This window comes from Apium graveolens, chromosome 10 (assembly GCF_009905375.1).
Source record: "Apium graveolens cultivar Ventura chromosome 10, ASM990537v1, whole genome shotgun sequence".
NCBI lineage: Eukaryota > Viridiplantae > Streptophyta > Magnoliopsida > Apiales > Apiaceae > Apium > Apium graveolens.
Genome location: NC_133656.1, coordinates 224,621,032 through 224,640,747, shown reverse-complemented (window position 1 = coordinate 224,640,747; position 19,716 = coordinate 224,621,032). Strand labels below are relative to the sequence as shown.

General features: G+C 37.4%; 1 protein-coding gene across 1 annotated transcript; it reads left to right on the top strand.

The window, feature by feature from the left end:
* Positions 1 to 6,795: 6,795 nt before the first annotated feature.
* On the top strand, positions 6,796 to 7,482 carry LOC141691895 (uncharacterized). Its single transcript, XM_074496646.1, has one exon. It carries the CDS (start codon positions 6,796 to 6,798, stop codon positions 7,480 to 7,482), a length of 687 nt encoding a protein of 228 aa, XP_074352747.1.
* The last annotated feature ends 12,234 nt before the right edge of the window (positions 7,483 to 19,716 follow it).

Sequence of the window (19,716 nt, the reverse complement as noted above, 5' to 3'; positions counted from 1 at the left end):
TAATATTAATATTAATTAATCAGGATATAATATAAATAATAAGGAAAACCCTTTTTGTTTACTTTTTCTGTTTTGTTACTTGGTGTACCACATCGAGTAAAATAGAAGAAGAGTAACTTGAGATGCCTATATATTGAGAGGTACACTTGAGATAAATATGACACAAGTCTCGGTGCCTACCTCGCAAACATAAATGAGTTGCATAGGTTTTTGGGCAAACTAAGGTGCGAGTCGCCGTTGATCATTGTTGGTTCTGTGGCTAGATTGATCTGTTGTTGTTTTATCCTGGAAGCGATATTGCTGCATTCCATCACAGCTTAAGTGGGGGGCAATAATCTCTTCAAGATTGTTGGGTATGATTTTTAACTACACAACAACAATGGGCAGTTATATATATCTAATAACAAGAACAAGGCAAATAACCAAATAACTAACTAACGAAATAAAACACGAAGGCAATAACAAACTATAAAGACTGTCATTGACAAAGAAAGTACAGAAAACTTATCTCTTATCGCTTTCCAAATTTTGATAAGAAGAAAAACACAACAGCTGAGTCGCCAAATCTCTAGTATAGATTTCTCTATATACTGAGACTGTGATAAAGTTATTCCATCAGTTGACTGAGTCAACTTGATCCCAAGAATCACACTAGCCTCGCCCATATCCTTCATCTCAAAGTGCCTCTTCAAGAAACTCTTTGTCTCGTTAATAATCTTAATATTGGTTCCAAACAACAAGATATCATCTGCATACAAGCACACGATCACACAATCATTACTTCTAACCTTATAGTAGACACACTTGTAACTTTCATTAACTAAAAACTCGAAGTCTAAAACAGTTTCATCAATCTTTTTATGCCAGTCTATAGGTGCTTGTTTAAGGCCATAGATGGACTTCACTAGTCTACATACTTTCCTCTCATTACCAGAAGCAACAAATCCCTCAGGCTGATCCATATAAATCTCTTCTTCAAGGTCACCATGAAGAAAAACTGTCTTTACATCCATTTGATGGATGATAAGACCATGTAGAAAAGCCAATGCAATAAGCATTCTGATTGTTATCATTCGGGCAACTGGAGAATTTGTATCAAAATAATCAATGCATTCCCTTTGCCTAAAGCCCTTAGCAACTAGCCTAGCCTTGTACTTATCTATTGAGCCATCGGGGTTTAGCTTCCTCTTGAAGATCCATTTACATCCAATAGTAGAACACCCAAGAGGGAGATCAACTAACTCCCATGTTCCGTTTGAAACAATTGAGTCAATTTCACTCGTTATAGCCCCTTTCCAATGCCTTAACTCCGAAGAATCCATGGCTTGACGGAAAGTTAAAGCCTCATCCTCGTCATTGTAAGTGATAAAGTCACTTCCAAAGTCCTTGACTACCTTTGCACGCTTACTCCTTCTAGGTTCCTCTACTTCGTTAGAAGTAGAACTACTACCAGGATCCGCCCCACATTCGACATCCTTTCCACATGATCGGGAATGGAACTCGATGTGTGTGTGGGATCATCCTCAGAACTACCCAAAGGTATACCAGTCTTCATAGGGAATACTTCCTCAAAGAAAGTTGCATCATGAAACTCAACTATCGTATTCGCCACAATACCATCTATGTCATATTTTAATACTAAAAATCTCATAGCAGTTGTGGTTTCAAGATAGCCCAGAAAGATACAATCAACAGTTTTCAGACCCAGTTTCTTTCTCTTGTGTTCAGGGACAAGTACCTTAGCAAGACACCCCCACACATGAAGATAACTCAAACTTGTCCTACGCTTTCTCCATAATTCATATGGTGTCTTGTCCATATGTTTCAGAGGGACTCTATTCGGAATATGGCAAGCCGTATTCAGAGCCTCTCCCCACATGTACTCAGGAAACCCAGAATTAATTAGCATATTGTTAATCATGTCTTTAAAAGTTCTGTTCTTTCGTTCTGCCACCCATTAGACTCAGGTGTGTATGGTGGAGTAACCTCATTAACTATACCATTGCTTGCACAAAATTCATTAAACAAGGTACTCGTATACTCAACACTTCTATCAGACCTCAAACGTTTAAGTACTTTGCCAGTTTATGTTTCAGCTTCATTTTTATACATAATGAATTTATCTAGTGCTTCATCCTTATGTTTAAGCAAATAAATATAATAATATCTACTACAATCATCTATAAAGTTAATAAAATATCTACAGTGACCCTTAGTCAACACACCACCAAATTCACATATGCCTGAGTGAACTAAATCTAGCAAGTCTGAATCCCTAACAACATTATGTAAAGGTTTCCTTGTTTGTTTAGCAGTTACACACATTTGACACTTAGATTTCTTATCAATGATGTACTTTGGAATCAACTCTAAATTCATCATATCTTTTAGAGCACCAAAATTTAAAGGACCAAGTCGTAAGTGCCACAAATCAGATGATTCTACACAATTAACAGAAGGTGCAACACTATCATTAATAAAACCACCCAATAAAGGTTCAACATTTATTAAAAACAAACCGTCAGACAAGTAACCCTTGCCAAAAAATGTACCAGTATGCGTAATAACTACTTTATTACATTTCAGAGAAAGTTCAAAGCCATTTTTAACTAAACAGCTTCCACTAATAATATTTCTACGAATAATGGGAACATGATGCACTCTAGTGAGAGATAGAATCCGCCCAGAAGCAAACTTCAGGTCCACGTTTCCTATTCCAAGCACTTGAGCAGCACTAGCATTCCCCATCGTCACTGTCACTCCATGAGTCTATTGATAAGATACAAACAGAGTAATATCAGCACAAATATACACATTAGCTCCAGTATCAATCAACAATTCATTAAATAGATAAGTGGAAAGTAGTTCAGGGTTGTAGTTAACATACCCATCGTTGGCTTCAGAGGGAACAACCTCACCAACAACCATATTAGCCATAGGCCCACTAGTGATTGCAAGTCCAAGCACAGTGTTTTCTTGAGCTACCACTCCAACTTTCTTCGCTTTCTTCACAGGACAGTCCTTGCTCCAATGACCAGCCTGTCCACAAGACCAACATGGTTTATCTGTCTTTGGTTTCTTAGCCTTGTTCTTGTCAATTTTAGGTTTAGTGTTATCCTTCTTACTGACAGATTTCCTTTTCTGCCCAACAGTCACTACGTTCACTTTCGAACTGCTCCCATGTTCAACAGGCATCACATGTCCTTGTTTGGACTTGTGTTGTTCCTACACAGAGATGTCCAACATAAGGTTTGTCCATGTGATCTCTCCTTTCTGTCTTTTCAGGGAGAGAGCAAACTCTTCCCAAGACTTAGGGAGTTTTTCAATCACAGCCATCACCTTAAACTTCTCAGGTAAGTCCATTCCAGACTCACCCAAAGCATGCACCAACATCTCAAACTCATGTACTTGCTCAGTCATGGACCTGGTATCCACCAGCTTGAACTCAAGAAATCTCGCCACATAATTCTTCTCAAGACCTTGAGAATCAGTATTATGGGTTTGGTCCAGCTTCTCCCACAACTGCTTAGCACTATAAGCATTCGATGAATAAACATCAAACAGAGTGTTCACTAAAGCAGCCAGAATGGCTGCCCTAGCCACCCCATCTTTCTCAACCCATAGCGCATAAACAGTCATAGTTTTAGCCTTTTCTTGATCCACAACAGGAGGATCATACTGCACCATCGGCCATAGACCCTTAACAGTTAACCAGAGCTTCATCTTTTTCTGTGTCTAAGTTGGCTAGATATACAAGTTGTCCAAACAAGACTCATTGGGAGGCACTATATAGAGTTTTTAGATATCTAAAGAGAACTATTTCCCTTGGCTTGCATTACCGGAGATTTCCGAGAGTACTCGAGGGGTACAGTGATGCAAGTTGGATAACAAAAAAATCTGGTTCCAATGGAGTGACTGGATATGTGTTTACTCTTGTGGATGGAGCAGTGTCCTGGAAATATTCTAGACAGACTTTGATTACTCGGTCTACTTTTGAGGTTGAATTGTGTGCACTTGATGCCACGAGGACGGAGGCTGAATGGGTACATGGACTCATGAGTATGTTACCTGTAGTAAGCAAGCCGCTTCCTGCCATTTCTGTTTATTGTGATAGCCGTACAACTATCGACAAATCCAGAAGTGTAAAGTAAAATGTTAAAACAAAGAGACACATCCAAGTTAGACTAAATTCTATAAGGGGTCTTGTTTCTGATAGGATTATTGCTATAGAGTTCATAGGAACTCAGGATAATATAGTTGATCCGCTGACTAAAGGGCTTGAGCATGCTATGCTCCTTAAGTCGAGGTTGGGGATGGGACTGGTAACCCATCATAATTCATCAACAGCGGGAACCCAATACACCTAAGAGGAGATCCCTCGAAGTGTATTCAATGTGGTAATAACAAGTTGTAAGGATGAATTGGTAGTACCTCTACCATATACATTTAGATACTTATGTATCTGAGTCTATCCCCTATAAACCTTAAGAGGTACTTGAACTGCTAGTTAGGAAGAGTTATTTGAACTCTGAATGGGGTCAAGTTGTTTGACGAGATGATAACAGTACATCTCTGGAGATGCCCAGCTAAGCGAATGTAATTGTGTGATCGCAATTAGAGGATTCCTCGAAACATTCGATGAACATGATCGAGACATGACCATTAACGTCTCAAATTCGTAGATTGGCACCATAGCCTTTGACTTGTCATTTTTTATGGAGTGTGGTTACACCCAACGGATAAAGATTCAAGGTGAAACATTTTATCTGTATCTGGTAGCCATCGAAGTAGAGGACTTAGGAGGGTTCAAACCCGGAAGGGTACCGACTCTGAAAAACATGTCATGTATAAAATCCGGTATGCAATTTGATTATGGATTTGTGGGGGATTGTTAGAAAATGGAAAGTTTGAGGCATATTTTATATATGTTCTTGATATGATTTCCGGAAGCTAACACTTGGAGGTTGTTCCTTGACATGAGGACTTCAACTTTCATATTTGGATCTAAGACATTTTCTTAGTGGAATCCATGAATATATTGCTACAAAGTTGCTTGTTTGAAATGGGTTATAAGGATTTTGTCCCACATTGATATTGTAAAAGAAAGATATTGAGTTTATATAGCATCTTGTGTTAGTGTTATTTACAACTACTAGCATAAGTGGAATGCTTGTGTGGCCTAGTGCTAGCGGGAACTCTTATATTTTTATTTTCTATTACAAGTTTAATTATTTATATTGATTATTTAATTATTAATATAAAATATATTGAGTAAGGATTATTTTATTCATACTCTGAATATATTTTGTAATATTAATATTAATTAATCAGGATATATTATAAATAATAAGGAAAACCCATTTTGTTTACTTTTTTATTTGTTTTGTTACTTGGTGTACCACATCGAGTAAAATAGAAGAAGAGTAACTTGAGATGCCTATATATTGAGAGGTATACTTGAGATAAATATGACACAAGTCTCGGTGCCTACCTCGTAAACATATATGAGTTGCATAGGTTTTTGGGCAAACTGAGGTGCGAGTCGCCGTTGATTATTGTTGGTTCTGTGGCTAGATTGATCTGTTGTTTATTTATCCTGGAATCGATATTGCTGCATTTCATCACAGCTTAAGTGGGGGGCAATAATCTCTTCAAGAACAGTTAAGTCCACTTGAAGGATTTGGCGACTCAACTATTGTGTTCTTCTTCTTATCAGAATTTGGAAAGCGATAAGAGATAAGTTTTCTTTACTTTTTTTGTCAATTAAAGTCTTTATAGTTTGTTATTGCCTTCGTGTTTTATTTTGTTAGTTGGTTATTTGGTTATTTGCATTGTTCTTGTTATTAGATATATATAACTGCCCATTGTTGCTGTGTAGTTAGAAATTCCCAACAACTACTTGGCAAACAACTTTGTAACCTATTTGTTTGGGCTCTTAAACTTATCTGTGTGGGTAAATCACAGACGAGACATATGGGGTTTTTGTAGTCTTTGGTGCTCTCGGCACTAACTCGTATCGGTGCTATGAGTATTCTAGCATGTCTCTGGGGTATGAGGCATGATTAAGATCATGATCATTTTGTTTGTTTGGGGAAATGTTTTATACATTTTATTTTATCCGTATGGTGGATAACCGGAGAAGGAACTGTTTGCGCCGTGCTTTGCTTAGTGTTTACTAGCGAACAGAGGTTTTATAAGATGCCCTTATTAGTACCCACCTTACCTGTTCTCAGCCATTTATTTGATTTGTCTGATTAGTTTGCTTCTTTGACTATAAAAATCTACGGTCATATTACCCTTCTTCTTTGATATTTATTTATATGAAAGGTACCCATTTGTTTTATATTTTAAAGATATATTTGTACTAGGCATTTGGCTCACCCGTATTTATTTCTTTCCACGGATAGTCAGAGGTAAAGCGAGGGTGTGATGAGTGCTGCCCAGATTTTAGCTTGTTTAACTAGATGAAAATAAAGTCAAGGACATGTTTTATTCCATATTATTTTGAATCTTGTTAAAGAACTTTATTTTGAAGATTTTGAACTTTTATTAGTTTAATAAATTATGTTTAGCTTGTTTTGCTTCCATTAATAAATAAGACTTAGCTTGTGTAGCATCTACTTGTTTAAGTGGGGTGTTACAACATTGATATTCAGAGCTTAGGTTATAGTTTCTGTAGACTGTCCTTTAGGATTTGACCTGTGAGTTTTGGGTTGACTTCATACGGGTAGATTTAAGATTTTGGATATGATTTTGTGATATATGTATTTGTGCACTCATAAAATTTTGTGCAGGATGGCAAGAGGTAGCAGTAGTCAAAATACTGGGGGGAATGATAATCAACAGATTGTTATGGATATGAGTACTTTTATGGAGATGCTGCGGGAAGTTCAACGTGGACTGAATCCCACTGCTAACGGGAAAAATCGAGATGGTCAGACTATGTTTGATCGTTTTATGAAGCAAAGACCCAATTGTTTTAAGGAGGCCAAGACTCCCATGGATGCTGAAGCTTGGATAGATCACATGGAGAAAAATTTCAGGTTCTTGGAGTGTTCAGAGGTGGAAAAGGCTCGATTTTCTACTTATCATCTTGAGGGGGATGCTAATACTTGGTGGAAGTCTTTGGTGGCCTCGCATGCTCCTGGCTATGAAGATACACTTACTTGGCAGATATTCAAAACTCAGTTTGACCAGAGGTACTTTCCGGCCAGCATACGTGAGGAATATATAAAAGAATATCAGAGTATTACTCAGAAAGATAATGAGTCGGTGACAGACTTTCAAGTCGGATTTCAAAGGTTAGCTGGTTATGCGAGATCTGTGGTTGGGTCAGAAGCGGATAAAATCATGAAATTTAAGTGGGCATTGAAGAATTCCATCTGCAACCATATCATTTATAACCGCTACACATCCATGGATTCCTTGGTTGACAGTGCCAGAGATCAAGAGCTTCATCAGGCCGACTTTCTCAAAAAATGAGACATGCAAAATCAGAAAAGAAAAAGAGAAGATGACTTTTTCGAGCGTCGACATGGATTTCAGAAAAATGGTGGGTCTTCAGGTGGATTCAAACCAAATGATCAGAGGTATAATACTCAGAGTTTTCAGCAAAAGAATGAAAATCAAGGAAATGAGCAAAAGAGGTCTTTAAACCAAACTGGAAATAAGGAAGCATCTAAGTGTGAGCATTGTGGAAAGATGCATGGAGGAAGCACTTACTATTGGGCTACTAGAGCATGCTTCAATTGTGGAAAGAAGGGTCACACTATTCGAGACTGTCAGATGCCACCGAAGAAGCCTTGGGATCGTAAAGATCAGGGAGAGAAAAGCAATCAGATGACTTCCGGTCGTGTGTTTTCTATCACTGCAAAAGATGTTGCAAGTACTCCAGGTACCATTTCAGGATCACTTTCTGTCGGTAATGGAAATGCTATAGTCTTATTTGATACTGGAGCTACACATTCATTTGTCTTTACATCTTATGCTAAACACTTAGACATTGCATCTACTACACTTTTATCGGATTTTTTTGTTGGCACTCCTATGGGTGTAACTATATTTGTGAATACTCAGTATCTTGATTGTGTGGTTAGAATAGACGATAGGGAACTACTTGTAGATCTCTTACCTATTCAGATGAGGGACTTTGATATCATACTGGGGATGGATTGGCTAGAGCGATAGAAAGCTACGATTGATTGTCCAGGAAAAAGAATACTTTTTGGCGACTCCAATTCGCCCGAGTTCGAGTTTCAGGGTTCTAAGCCTAGTGGTTGTGGAAAATTCATTTCGGCCATCAAGGCTAAGAAGATGATTGCTCATGGATTTGAAGGAGTTTTGGCTCATGTGATTGACACGTCCAATGTGCAGCCAGAGTTAGAAGATGTTCTTATTGTTCGTGAGTTTTCAGATGTATTTCCCGAGGATTTGGAGGGTGTTCCGCCCGAAAGAGAGATAGAATTTGTATCGATTTATTACTAGATGCACAACCTATTTCTAAGGCACCTTATAGAATGGCTCCGTTAGAGCTACAAGAGCTGAAAGAACAGCTGGAGGAGTTACTTGATAAGGGTTTTATTAGACCCAGTGTTTCGCCTTGGGGAGCACCAGTTCTATTTGTGAAGAAGAAGGATGGTTCGATGAGACTCTGTATTAATTATCGAGAGTTGAAACGAATCACGGTGAAGAATAAATATCCATTACCGAGGATCGATGACTTATTTGATCAGCTTCAAGGGGCAAATTTTTTTTCGAAGATTGATCTATGGTCAGGTTATCATCAACTAAGAGTGAAGGCAAGTGATATTCCGAAGACAACATTCAGGACTCGTTAAAGACACTACGAGTTTCTTATTATGTCTTTTGGATTGACAAATGCACCTACGGTTTTCATGGATCTAATGAACAGGGTATTCAAGGATTTTCTAGACAAGCTTGTGATTGTGTTTATTGATGATATATTGGTGTATTCAAAGTTAAGGGAGGAACATGAGAAGCATCTTCGAGTTGTGTTGGAAACACTTCGGAATAACAACTCATATACAAAATATAAGAAGTGTGAATTTTGGCTCGATCAAGTTGCATTTTTGGGACATATTGTATCAGCAGATGGAATCAAGGTGGATCCAGCCAAGGGTGAGGCTATTACCAATTGGCCAAGACCTAGCATTGCGACAAGTTTATATGGACCAATGAGTGTGAGGCTAGTTTTCAAGAATTGAAGAAGACACTTATGACATCACCAGTATTGACACTACCATTAGGATTGGGAGGCTATGTGATTTATAACGATGCTTCGAAGAAGGGACTTGGTTGTGTATTGATGCAACATAGAAATATGATTGCCCACGCTTCAAGATAATTAAAGCCTCACAAGGTGAATTATCTGACACATGACTTAGAGCTTGCAACCATCATTTTTGCATTAAAGATATGGCAACACTATTTGTATGGTGATAAGTGTGAGATATTTACAGACGACGAGAGTTTAAAGTACATATTCACGCAGAAGGAGCTTAATATGAGGCAAAGACGATGGATTGAATTATTGAAAGACTATGATGTGATCATTCAGTATCATCCGGGCAAGGCTATTAAGGTTGCAGATACTTTAAGCAGGAAGGATTTTGGAAATTTGGCCGCGTTGGTGACGCAACAACAATCTCTTCAATGTGAGATTGAAAAATTCGGTTTGGAGTTTTATTATCATAATAGCGTTGGTATGGTAGCAAGTTTGCATGTCGAGCCTAGTCTTATCACTAGAATTAAGGCAGCTTAAGATGGAGATAGAGAATTGTGGTCTCTTATCCAGAATATTGATCCGGAAAAGCAACCAGGATTTTATTTTGATGATCAAGGCATTCTATGGATGTATAATCGTCTGTGTGTGCCTGCTAACAAGGAACTCAGGGAGGAATTAATGGAAGAGGCTCACATATCACCATTTTCTATTCATCCAGGTGAGACAAAAATGTATCGAGATTTAAAGGAACACTTTTGATGGAGTGGCATGAAACGAGATATTGCCAATTTTGTTTCGAAGTGTTTGACTTGTCAACAGGTGAAGATTGAGCACCAGAGGCCAAGTGGCTTATTACAACCATTGGAGTTACCTACTTGGAAGTGGGAGAATATTTGCATGGATTTTGTCATAGGATTGCCTAAGACTTTTAACAAACATGATGCAATATGGGTGATTGTAGACAGACTCACTAAGTCTGCTCACTTTTTAGCAATCCGTGAGAACATGAACTTGGAGAGCTTAGCGCTATTATACAGGAATGAGATTGTTAGACTACACGGGATTCCAGTTTCGATTGTGTCCGACAGAGATCCCAGATTCACTTCAAGGTTTTGGAAAGGATTTCAAAAGGCATGGGGTACCAAGTTGAACTATAGCATAACTTTTCATCCACATTCAGATAGGCAGTCAGAGAGGACAATTCAAACCTTGGAGGACATGTTACGAGCATGTGCATTAGAGTGGTATGGAAATTGGGATGACTATTTGCCCTTGGTTGAATTTGCTTATAATAACATGTTAGATATATTTGATAATGTCATGGCTAATATGTCTTATGTTTAGCTTTCAGATCTTGTGTGAACAGGATAGATCAGTACTTAACTGTTGATCAGTACTTATACTGGAAGTCAGGACTTAAGGATATCAGTACTTATATTATCAGGAGATAATCATCAGAAGATAGATATCAGAACTTAAATGCTGAAGGACAATCAGATAAGGACAGTAGTTGATTAAAGGAAAGAAGATAGAGATAAAACATAAGAAGAGATATGCATGAAGAAGGAATTCCGTGAAGAATGGAATACTTGGAATAGAAGATATCTGATTGATATATTTTAGGAAGCAGAATTATATTCCATGTCAATTAGCGATTATCTTGTAACTGTGTAGTATATAAACACAGGCATAGGGTTTACACTATAAGAGTTATCATTATCGAAGTTATTATTCTATATAACCCTAGCAGCTCTCGTGATATTTGTTCATCACTGAGAGGTAACAGTTCTATATTGTAACAGAGTTTATTATTTCAATAAAGTTTGTTTTCTGTTACTCAAGTTCTTTAAGTTCGATTTGAGTGTGTGTGACCTAAAAATTGGTATCAGAGCCTATCTGTTAACTTACATACAGTTAAAGATCCAAACACAATCATGTCGAACACAGAAACTCCAACTAAGCCTACCACAACTGAGGAACCACCAAAGACACAAATTCAGAGTCGGTATGAGACCATCAGAGTTCCCATACTGAGACCATCTGAATATCCCATATGGAAGGTAAGGATGACCATGTTCCTGGAAGCAACAGATCCAGAATACCTGGATAGAATCAAGGAAGGTCCTCACAAACCAACCAAACTCGTTGTTGCAGTTGCAGGTGAAGCAGCAACGACCGTACCAAAGGAGAAGAGTGATTATACTGCTGAGGACATAGCATCAATTGCTAAGGATGCTAAGGTACGACACTTACTGCACAGTGCCATTGATAATGTAATGTCAAACAGGGTAATCAACTGCAAGACTGCTAAGGAGATATGGGATGCTCTGGAAACAAGATGTCAGGGAACTGACACAATTAAGAAGAACAGGAAGACAATACTCACTCAAGAGTATGAACACTTTGACTCAAAGATTAATGAGTCATTGAATGATTTATATGATAGATTTGTCAAACTTTTGAATGATTTGTCATTGGTTGATAAAGAGTATGATCTTGAAGATTCAAACCTTAAGTTCCTGTTAGCTCTTCCTGAATGCTGGGATTTGAAGGCAACGACAATAAGAGACAACTACAATCTTGATGAAACAACTCTTGACGAAATCTATGGAATGCTCAAGACACACGAGCTGGAGATGGAACAAAGAAGCAAGAGGAAAGGAGGAAAGTCAAGGACAGTTGCTCTTAAGGCTGAAGAAGAATTCCCCAAAGCAGCTTCCTCAAAGAAAGACAAGGGTAAAGCTCTTTTCATAAAGTCTGATACTGAGTCATCAAGTTCTGAGAGTGATGATGACTCAGATTCTGAAAGCTTGCCTGAGACTGATGCTGATGAGGAGATGATGAAACTGTGTGCTCTTATGGTGAAAGGAATCACAAAGATTGCATACAGGAAGTTCAGGAAGGGAAAGAAGTTTCCCAGGAAAAGCATAAGTTCTGATAAGAAGAATTTCAGAAGATCTGAAGGAAGAGGAGGAAAGTCTGACAGAGGAGATTACACCAATGTTAAATGCTATAATTATGGTGAGAAAGGCCACATATCTCCTGACTGCAAGAAGGTAAAGGGTGACAAAGGCAAGCTCTTGTCACAAAGCAGAAAAGCTGGACAGACACCTCAGACTCTGAAAGTGAGGAGAACTATGCATTAATGGCAAATGCTGATAAAGAAAGTGTTGAGAGCAGTTCTGAAGCTGCTGAAACAAAGGTACCTCAGACTACTTATGCTTTTCATACTGATGATATTAATGAGTTGAGAAGATATCTTAAAACCATGTTTGTTAGCTATAGAGATCAAACTTTAACATGTGAAAGATTAACTTCTGAAAATCTTGTATATAAGAAAAGAAATGATTTCTTAGAAAAAGAGTTAGTCATATTCCATCAAACTCAGAAGGATAGAGATGATACTTTTGATGTTAGGGATGAAGTGCTAAAAATGAATAAATCTCTAAAAACTGAGTTAGAAAAGGAAAGAGAGATAATCAGGACTTGGACTAACTCTGGCAGAACAACTCAAAATTTGCTAAGTAGTGAAAATTGGAAAGAAGTCTTAGGTTATGGAGAAAATAAGAATGATAAAGGAACTGAAGAAATTAAGCCTGTTGTTAAGCAAAAGCCAAAGTTAAAACCTGTTAAGTTTGTAACTGTAAAGTCTGATAATGAGAAATCAGAAGTTAAAAAGGAATTAACTTCTGAAAAACTAAAACAGGAAAAGACAGCTGAAGTAAACATAGGCTTAATGACAAAGAAGCAGCTTAAGCATAAGCTGAAAGATGTCAAGAATGCAAACAAGGTAAAATCACCTATGAAAAATAGGAATGGAAAGGAAGGTGTGAATAAAAGCAATGATTATAAACCTGTTCCTGATGCACCTAGGAAAACATGTCATAACTGTGGAAGTTCTAACCATCTGGCTTCTTTTTGCAGGAAAAATAAGAATATTAACTCCTTACCTTCGAAATCAGGAGTTAAGAGTCACTCAGTTAGATACAAACCACAAAATCCTTGTTTTCATTGTGGTAGTTTATGGCATTCCATTTATACTTGTAAGGAATATCATAGTCTGTACTATGATTATTATCAAATAAAACCTTCTTTGAAGAAAGTTTCCATTGTTCCTTCTAGTATAAATTCTGATTCAAAGTCTGATAATGTAAATTCTGATAAGAAAAATGTTAACATAAACTCTGATGCTAAATCCGCTGCAAATGTTAACAAACTTAATAAGACCAAAGGATCCAAGCAAGTCTGGGTCCTTAAAACTAATAATTAGTGGTCTTTATGATTGCAGGGCAACAGGAAAAATATTCTAGTTCTGGACAGTGGATGTTCAGGTCATATGACTGGAAATAAGGCCCTGCTATCAGACTTTGTGGAGAAAGTTGGCCCGAGTGTTTCTTATGGAGATGGCAACATTGGAAAAACATTGGGATATGGCAATATCAATCTTGGGAATGTCATTATTAAAGAAGTAGCTCTGGTCTCAGGACTTAAACACAACCTTCTGAGTATAAGTCAAATCTGTGACAGAGGTTATCATGTTGATTTCTTTGAAGAACACTGTGAAATTGTGAGTAAATCTAAAGGCAAAGTTGTTCTGAAAGGATATAGACGTGGTAACATTTATGAAGCTAAGCTTTCAACAAGTACTGATGACTCTGCAATCTGTCTGTTAAGTAGAGCATCAATTGAAGAAAGCTGGAATTGGCATAAGAAACTCTCTCATTTAAATTTCAACAATATAAATGAACTGGTCAAGAAAGATCTTGTGAGAGGATTGCCAAACACAGTATTTGCTCCTGATGGTCTTTGTGATTCATGTCAGAAAGCCAAACAAAGAAAATCTTCATTCAAGAGCAAGACTGAATCATCAATTCTTGAGCCTTATCATCTTATACATGTTGATCTATTTGGTCCAGTAAATGTCATGTCTATTGCAAAGAAGAAGTATGCGTTGGTCATAGTGGATGAGTTCACCAGATACACATGGGTGTATTTCTTGCACACAAAAAGTGAAACTGCATCTATCTTGATTGATCATGTCAAACAGCTGGATAAAATGATCAAAGATTCTGTGAAAATTTTAAGGAGTGATAATGGCACTGAGTTCAAGAATTTAATAATGGAAGAGTTCTGCAAAAGCCATGGAATAAAGCAGGAATTTTCTGCTCCTGGAACTCCACAGCAAAATGGAGTTGTTGAAAGGAAGAATAGAACTCTCATTGAAGCTGCACGTACAATGTTTGAAGAAGCAAAGCTTCCAACCTATTTCTGGGCTAAAGCTGTGCAGACTGCTTGTTTTACTCAAAATGCAACACTCATTAACAAGCATGGAAAAACACCATATGAGATGGTGAAGAAAAAGAAGCCAAATCTGAAATATTTTCATGTATTTTGATGCAAGTGTTTTGTTCTCAAGACTCATCCTGAACAGCTATCAAAGTTTGATCTAAAAGCTGATGAAGGAATCTTTGTTGGATATCCACTTTCCACAAAAGCCTTCAGAGTCTATAATTTGAGAACAAAAGTAGTCATGGAATCTATCAATGTCTCTTTTGATGACAAGAAGATCACTGGTCTTAAAGATTTCGTTGACCATGATCAGCTGAGATTTGAAAATGAAGACTCATATTCTGATACTGAAAAACCTGACAGTCTAAGTCCTGATACTACAAACTCTGACGGATTAAACTCTGATGTTATTGAAACTGTGGTGACTACGTTAAAGGAAGATGCACCTATGCAGGGGGAGCATACTCAAGATTCTACCACATCTCAAGAAACATCAGAACATGCATCTGGCTCTTCAAGTTCTGATTCGTCAAGTTCTGATAAGCCAAGTTCTGATAGTGCTGAAAATCTAAATACTGAAGAATCCAACTCAGAGAGCATAGTTTCAGGGGGAGCATCAGAAAATGAAAATGAAGATAGCATGGATCATGAGGGAGCATCCAGTTCTAGAGAAAACATTCCATCTGCAAGGAAGTGGACAAAATCACATACACCTGATTTGATAATTGGAAATCCTGATGCAGGTGTCAGAACTAGAACAGGTACTTCAAATGAGTGTCTATACAATTTTTTTCTCTCTCAGACTGAGCCAAAGAAAGTGGAAGAAGCTCTTCAAGATGCTGATTGGGTGCAAGAAATGCAGGAAGAGTTGAATGAATTTGAAAGAAACAAAGTCTGGACCCTAGTGCCAAGACCAAAGAATAGATTTGTTGTTGGTACAAAGTGGGTATTCAGAAACAAAACTGACAGTGATGGCATAATTACAAGAAATAAGGCAAGGCTGGTTGCAAAAGGATATTCTCAACAGGAGGGAATTGATTATGATGAAACATTTGCACCAGTTGCTAGGTTAGAAGCCATAAGGATATTTTTGGCTTATGCTGCTCACAAAAAGTTTACTGTCTTTCAAATGGATGTGAAAAGTGCTTTTCTCAATGGAGAATTGGAGGAAGAGGTATATGTTGAATAACCTCCAGGTTTTGTAGATACCAAACATTCAGATTATGTCTACAGGCTTGATAAAGCACTTTATGGACTTAAGCAAGCTCCTAGAGCATGGTATGAGACTTTAGCTCAGTTTCTTCTGGAAAGTGGATTCAACAGAGGGACAATAGACAAAACACTGTTCTACCTCAACCATGGAAAGGACTTACTTCTGGTCCAGATTTATGTTGATGATATCATTTTTGGATCTACAAATGACAAACTTTGCAAGAAGTTTGCCAAACTAATGCAGTCAAGATATCAGATAAGTATGATGGGGGAACTTAGCTATTTTTTGGGCCTTCAAGTCAAGCAGAATGAGGAAGGCACTTTTATTTGTCAAACCAAGTACACCAGAAACTTGCTAAAGAATTTTGGAATGCAAGATTGTTCAAGTGCATCCACTCCAATGGCCACTGCAACAAAACTGGATAAGGATACCGGTAAATCAGTAGATATTACTGACTACAGAGGTATGATTGGCTCTCTACTCTATCTAACTGCTAGTAGACCTGATATCATGTATGCTACCTGTCTTTGTGCAAGATTTCAAGCAGATCCAAGAGAACCTCACTTAACAGCTGTAAAAAGAATCTTTAAGTATCTTAAAGGAACAGCTGCTCTGGGATTATGGTATCCTAGAGAATCAGATTTTAAACTAATAGGTTACTCAGATGCAGATTTTGCAGGTTGCAAAATTGACAGGAAAAGCACAAGTGGAAGCTGCCAATTTCTTGGAGGCAGATTGGTTTCTTGGTACAGCAAGAAACAAAAGTCAATTTCCACATCAACTGCAGAAGCAGAGTATATTGCTGCAGGAAGCTGTTGTGCACAGATTCTTTGGATGAAGAATCAGTTACTGGATTATGGGTTAACATATTTCAAAATCCCTATTTACTGTGATAATCAAAGTGCTATTGCTATGACAGGTAATCCAGTTCAACACTCAATGACAAAGCACATCAGCATCAGGTACCACTTCATCAGGGAACATGTGGATGAAGGTACAGTGGAATTGCATTTTGTTCCCACAGATCAACAGTTGGCAGATATCTTCACAAAACCATTATGTGAAGCTACTTTTACAAGATTGGTAAATGAACTTGGAATGGTTTCAGGTTCTTTCTTTAAATCTGCTTAGACTTGTTCTGTGTTATCAGACTTTATGCTCATTATTTACAGAATTAATCTCATTGTGTATTCTGTGCTTAATTGATAAATGTCTTTAAGTACTGACTGTTGTCTGATATATGTTTCTAAACTCTGATAAGTGATATGTTTGTTCTAGTACCTATTCAATCCTATGAGGATAACTGTGCTAGATACTGACCTAGTAATCTTCAATAAACAAATGATTCCATGGAAGAAGTAATTATTTCAATGGAAATCTTATGACACTAGCAAATTCTGATAACTGAGCTTAGTTAAGTTCACTTTGTATATCTTATTACTAAGTCACAAATTAGAATAATGCTACTCATCTGTTAAGTTCTGATACTAGTTAAACTGCTGAATGTACTAAGTGCTGATAAACCTTCCTTATCAAAAGAAAAAGCAAAAAGATTAAAGAATAAAATCAGGTACTCCTTTGAGATCTAGAGTAAAAATGTGAAAGGGACGACCCAAGTGCATTGCTGGTATTAAGTAAATATGCATTAGAAAAGCAAAATATTTTCTTGGTGACTTTTCACACTCTATGATTACTGGAGAAATACTCTGATAATAGCATAAATTCTAATAAACAGTCGTGACTCACTTACACTGAGAAGCCACTGTAAAATAGAATTTCAAAAGATGCATAAAATGAGCACAAAACAGTTGAGGTGGACTCAAGCATGAACTCATTCATCAGTAGGTTTCAGGACAATGACAGATCTTTAGCAAAATTTTAGTTTTGCCTTATTTCTAAGATATACTGAAGTGAATCAAACTTTACTCTTTGTCTGTTTTTAGCTTAATGCACACACTAATCACTCCATCTAAATGATGAAAATTTCTGTGGTGGTCTATGTTATTTTAGATAAACAGTCATTGTGTCATTTTTGCACAAATTCTGAGGACAAGTTCTAGTTACACGTTCTGATGATTAAGTTCTGACGTTCATAACTAAGAACTTGTATGAGGATTTCCCTAAGATGAGCATTCCTTTTTCGAGTTAAGAAATTATGTTCTGATGACTGTTAAGTTCTGGTATAGGTCTAAGTTCTGATTTCTCAGTCTAATCCTTTACTTGGCTTATCTTTGAATGAAATTTAATAACAGTCTCAGTTTGTACTCAAATATGTTGAAGTGGAAGATTAATAGTCACTATGCTTAGGATTAATGGTTTTGTACTTGAACAGTCCACTGTTTCTTGTGTCTTGTGCTGTCTAGACCATGATTCCTCTTTCCAATGACTGTTATTCTTTTTCAAAGTCTAGGGAGATGAGGTAGAATTAATTCTACCTGTCAGCATTAAATATCTTTGTGTCTCTTGGCATTCTTTTGCCTATATAAACAACCACTTCACATCAGTCTTTCCATCACATTCTTCTCACACACTTATCCTCCTTCTTCTGTCAAAAACATAATGGTTCGATACAACATGTTTTTGAACACACAAACCTTCACCATGGAGCTCAGTTGTGCCGAGTGGCAGCAGGAGTGGCATATAACAGCCATTCCTGAGGAGATCCGGGACTCTGTCCCACAGGAGGTGCTGGCTCACCTTCTATTCTTCGAGATGGATTATCATCGCCATCTGGAGCGCCTGGAGGAGGAAAGGCGGGAAGCAATCCGTCAGCAAGAGCGAATCATACGACTCGCCATCTTGTTCATCGAAGATAGGAAGAGGAAGATGACTTAATCTCGTCTTCTTCCTGTTCTTCTTCATCCTCAGCTTTGTCAGGCTTCTTAGCTAGGACTAAAGCTGTTGACGTTAGGATTAGAAGCTTAGGGCAAATCTTGTATTGATGTAATTTCTATTTCATCTATGTATTGACTTGATATATTAATGAAAACTGTTTTTACTTCAAGATTTTGTCTCTGAGTTATTTTATCTTGTGTTGTTAAATCCTGCTTGATATTCTGATGACCAATTAAATTTTGTCTTCATTTAAGTTCTGATTCTCTGTCAGCACTTAATCATCGAAATTATCTCGGTCATTTTTAACATGATTCATTTTCAGAATATTAATGTTGCAGTAAAAAATAATTCAATCAGTGCTAACAGTTTAAATTTTGAATTAAAACTGTGTCTCTTGATAAATGGAACGGTTTTTCCTTGAAACAAGGCAACTGGGTAAGTAATCATTCCTGTTTTCTCGAGCCCGGTAACTATCCGTTATTACTGCATGTCTGACATGTGTCCAACGGTAACATTTTTTTTCAGAGTATAAGAACAACAGAGAGAAGATTTCTTTAATCTTTTATTTTCTTTATACTTTATCTCTCTTCTTACTTTTACTCTCTTTCTCATTCTTTCTCACGTTGGTTTTTCATACAGACATTATCTCAAACACCTAACAGGCATACTTGAATCTCAATATTTTTTCACATGGCACCAAAGGATTTAATCATTGATGGAGCAAAGTTTGTTCCAAACAACTATGCTGCAATTCTTGATCATGCTGAAGCTCCATCTGAATTGCACTTTGTGCAAGATCTTCTTGCACATAGTGAGGTTGGGTACGCCTTAACTCAGCCTGAATTATTTTCAAGTCAACAAGTTCTACGGTTCTGGAGGACTGGAGTTTTTGATGATGGTGGTAAACGAGGCACTCCCAGTATTATCTTTCAAGTGGGTGATTCATCCTATGTAGTCACTCCTGGTACAGTACGAAGAGCATTACATCTTCCAGAAGATTGTACCTTCTCTATACCAGAGGAATCAGAACTTCGGGGGTTAATGACTGATTTGGGATATGAAAAGAGTCTGACGAAACTTGGACAGTTGAAACGGGCTAATATCAGAAGAGAATGGAGTTTCTTCTTCGATTGCA

Bases quoted from the DNA above. Each gene is read 5' to 3' on its own strand.
- LOC141691895 (XM_074496646.1), top strand. From the start codon at position 6,796: ATGGCAAGAGGTAGCAGTAGTCAAAATACTGGGGGGAATGATAATCAA.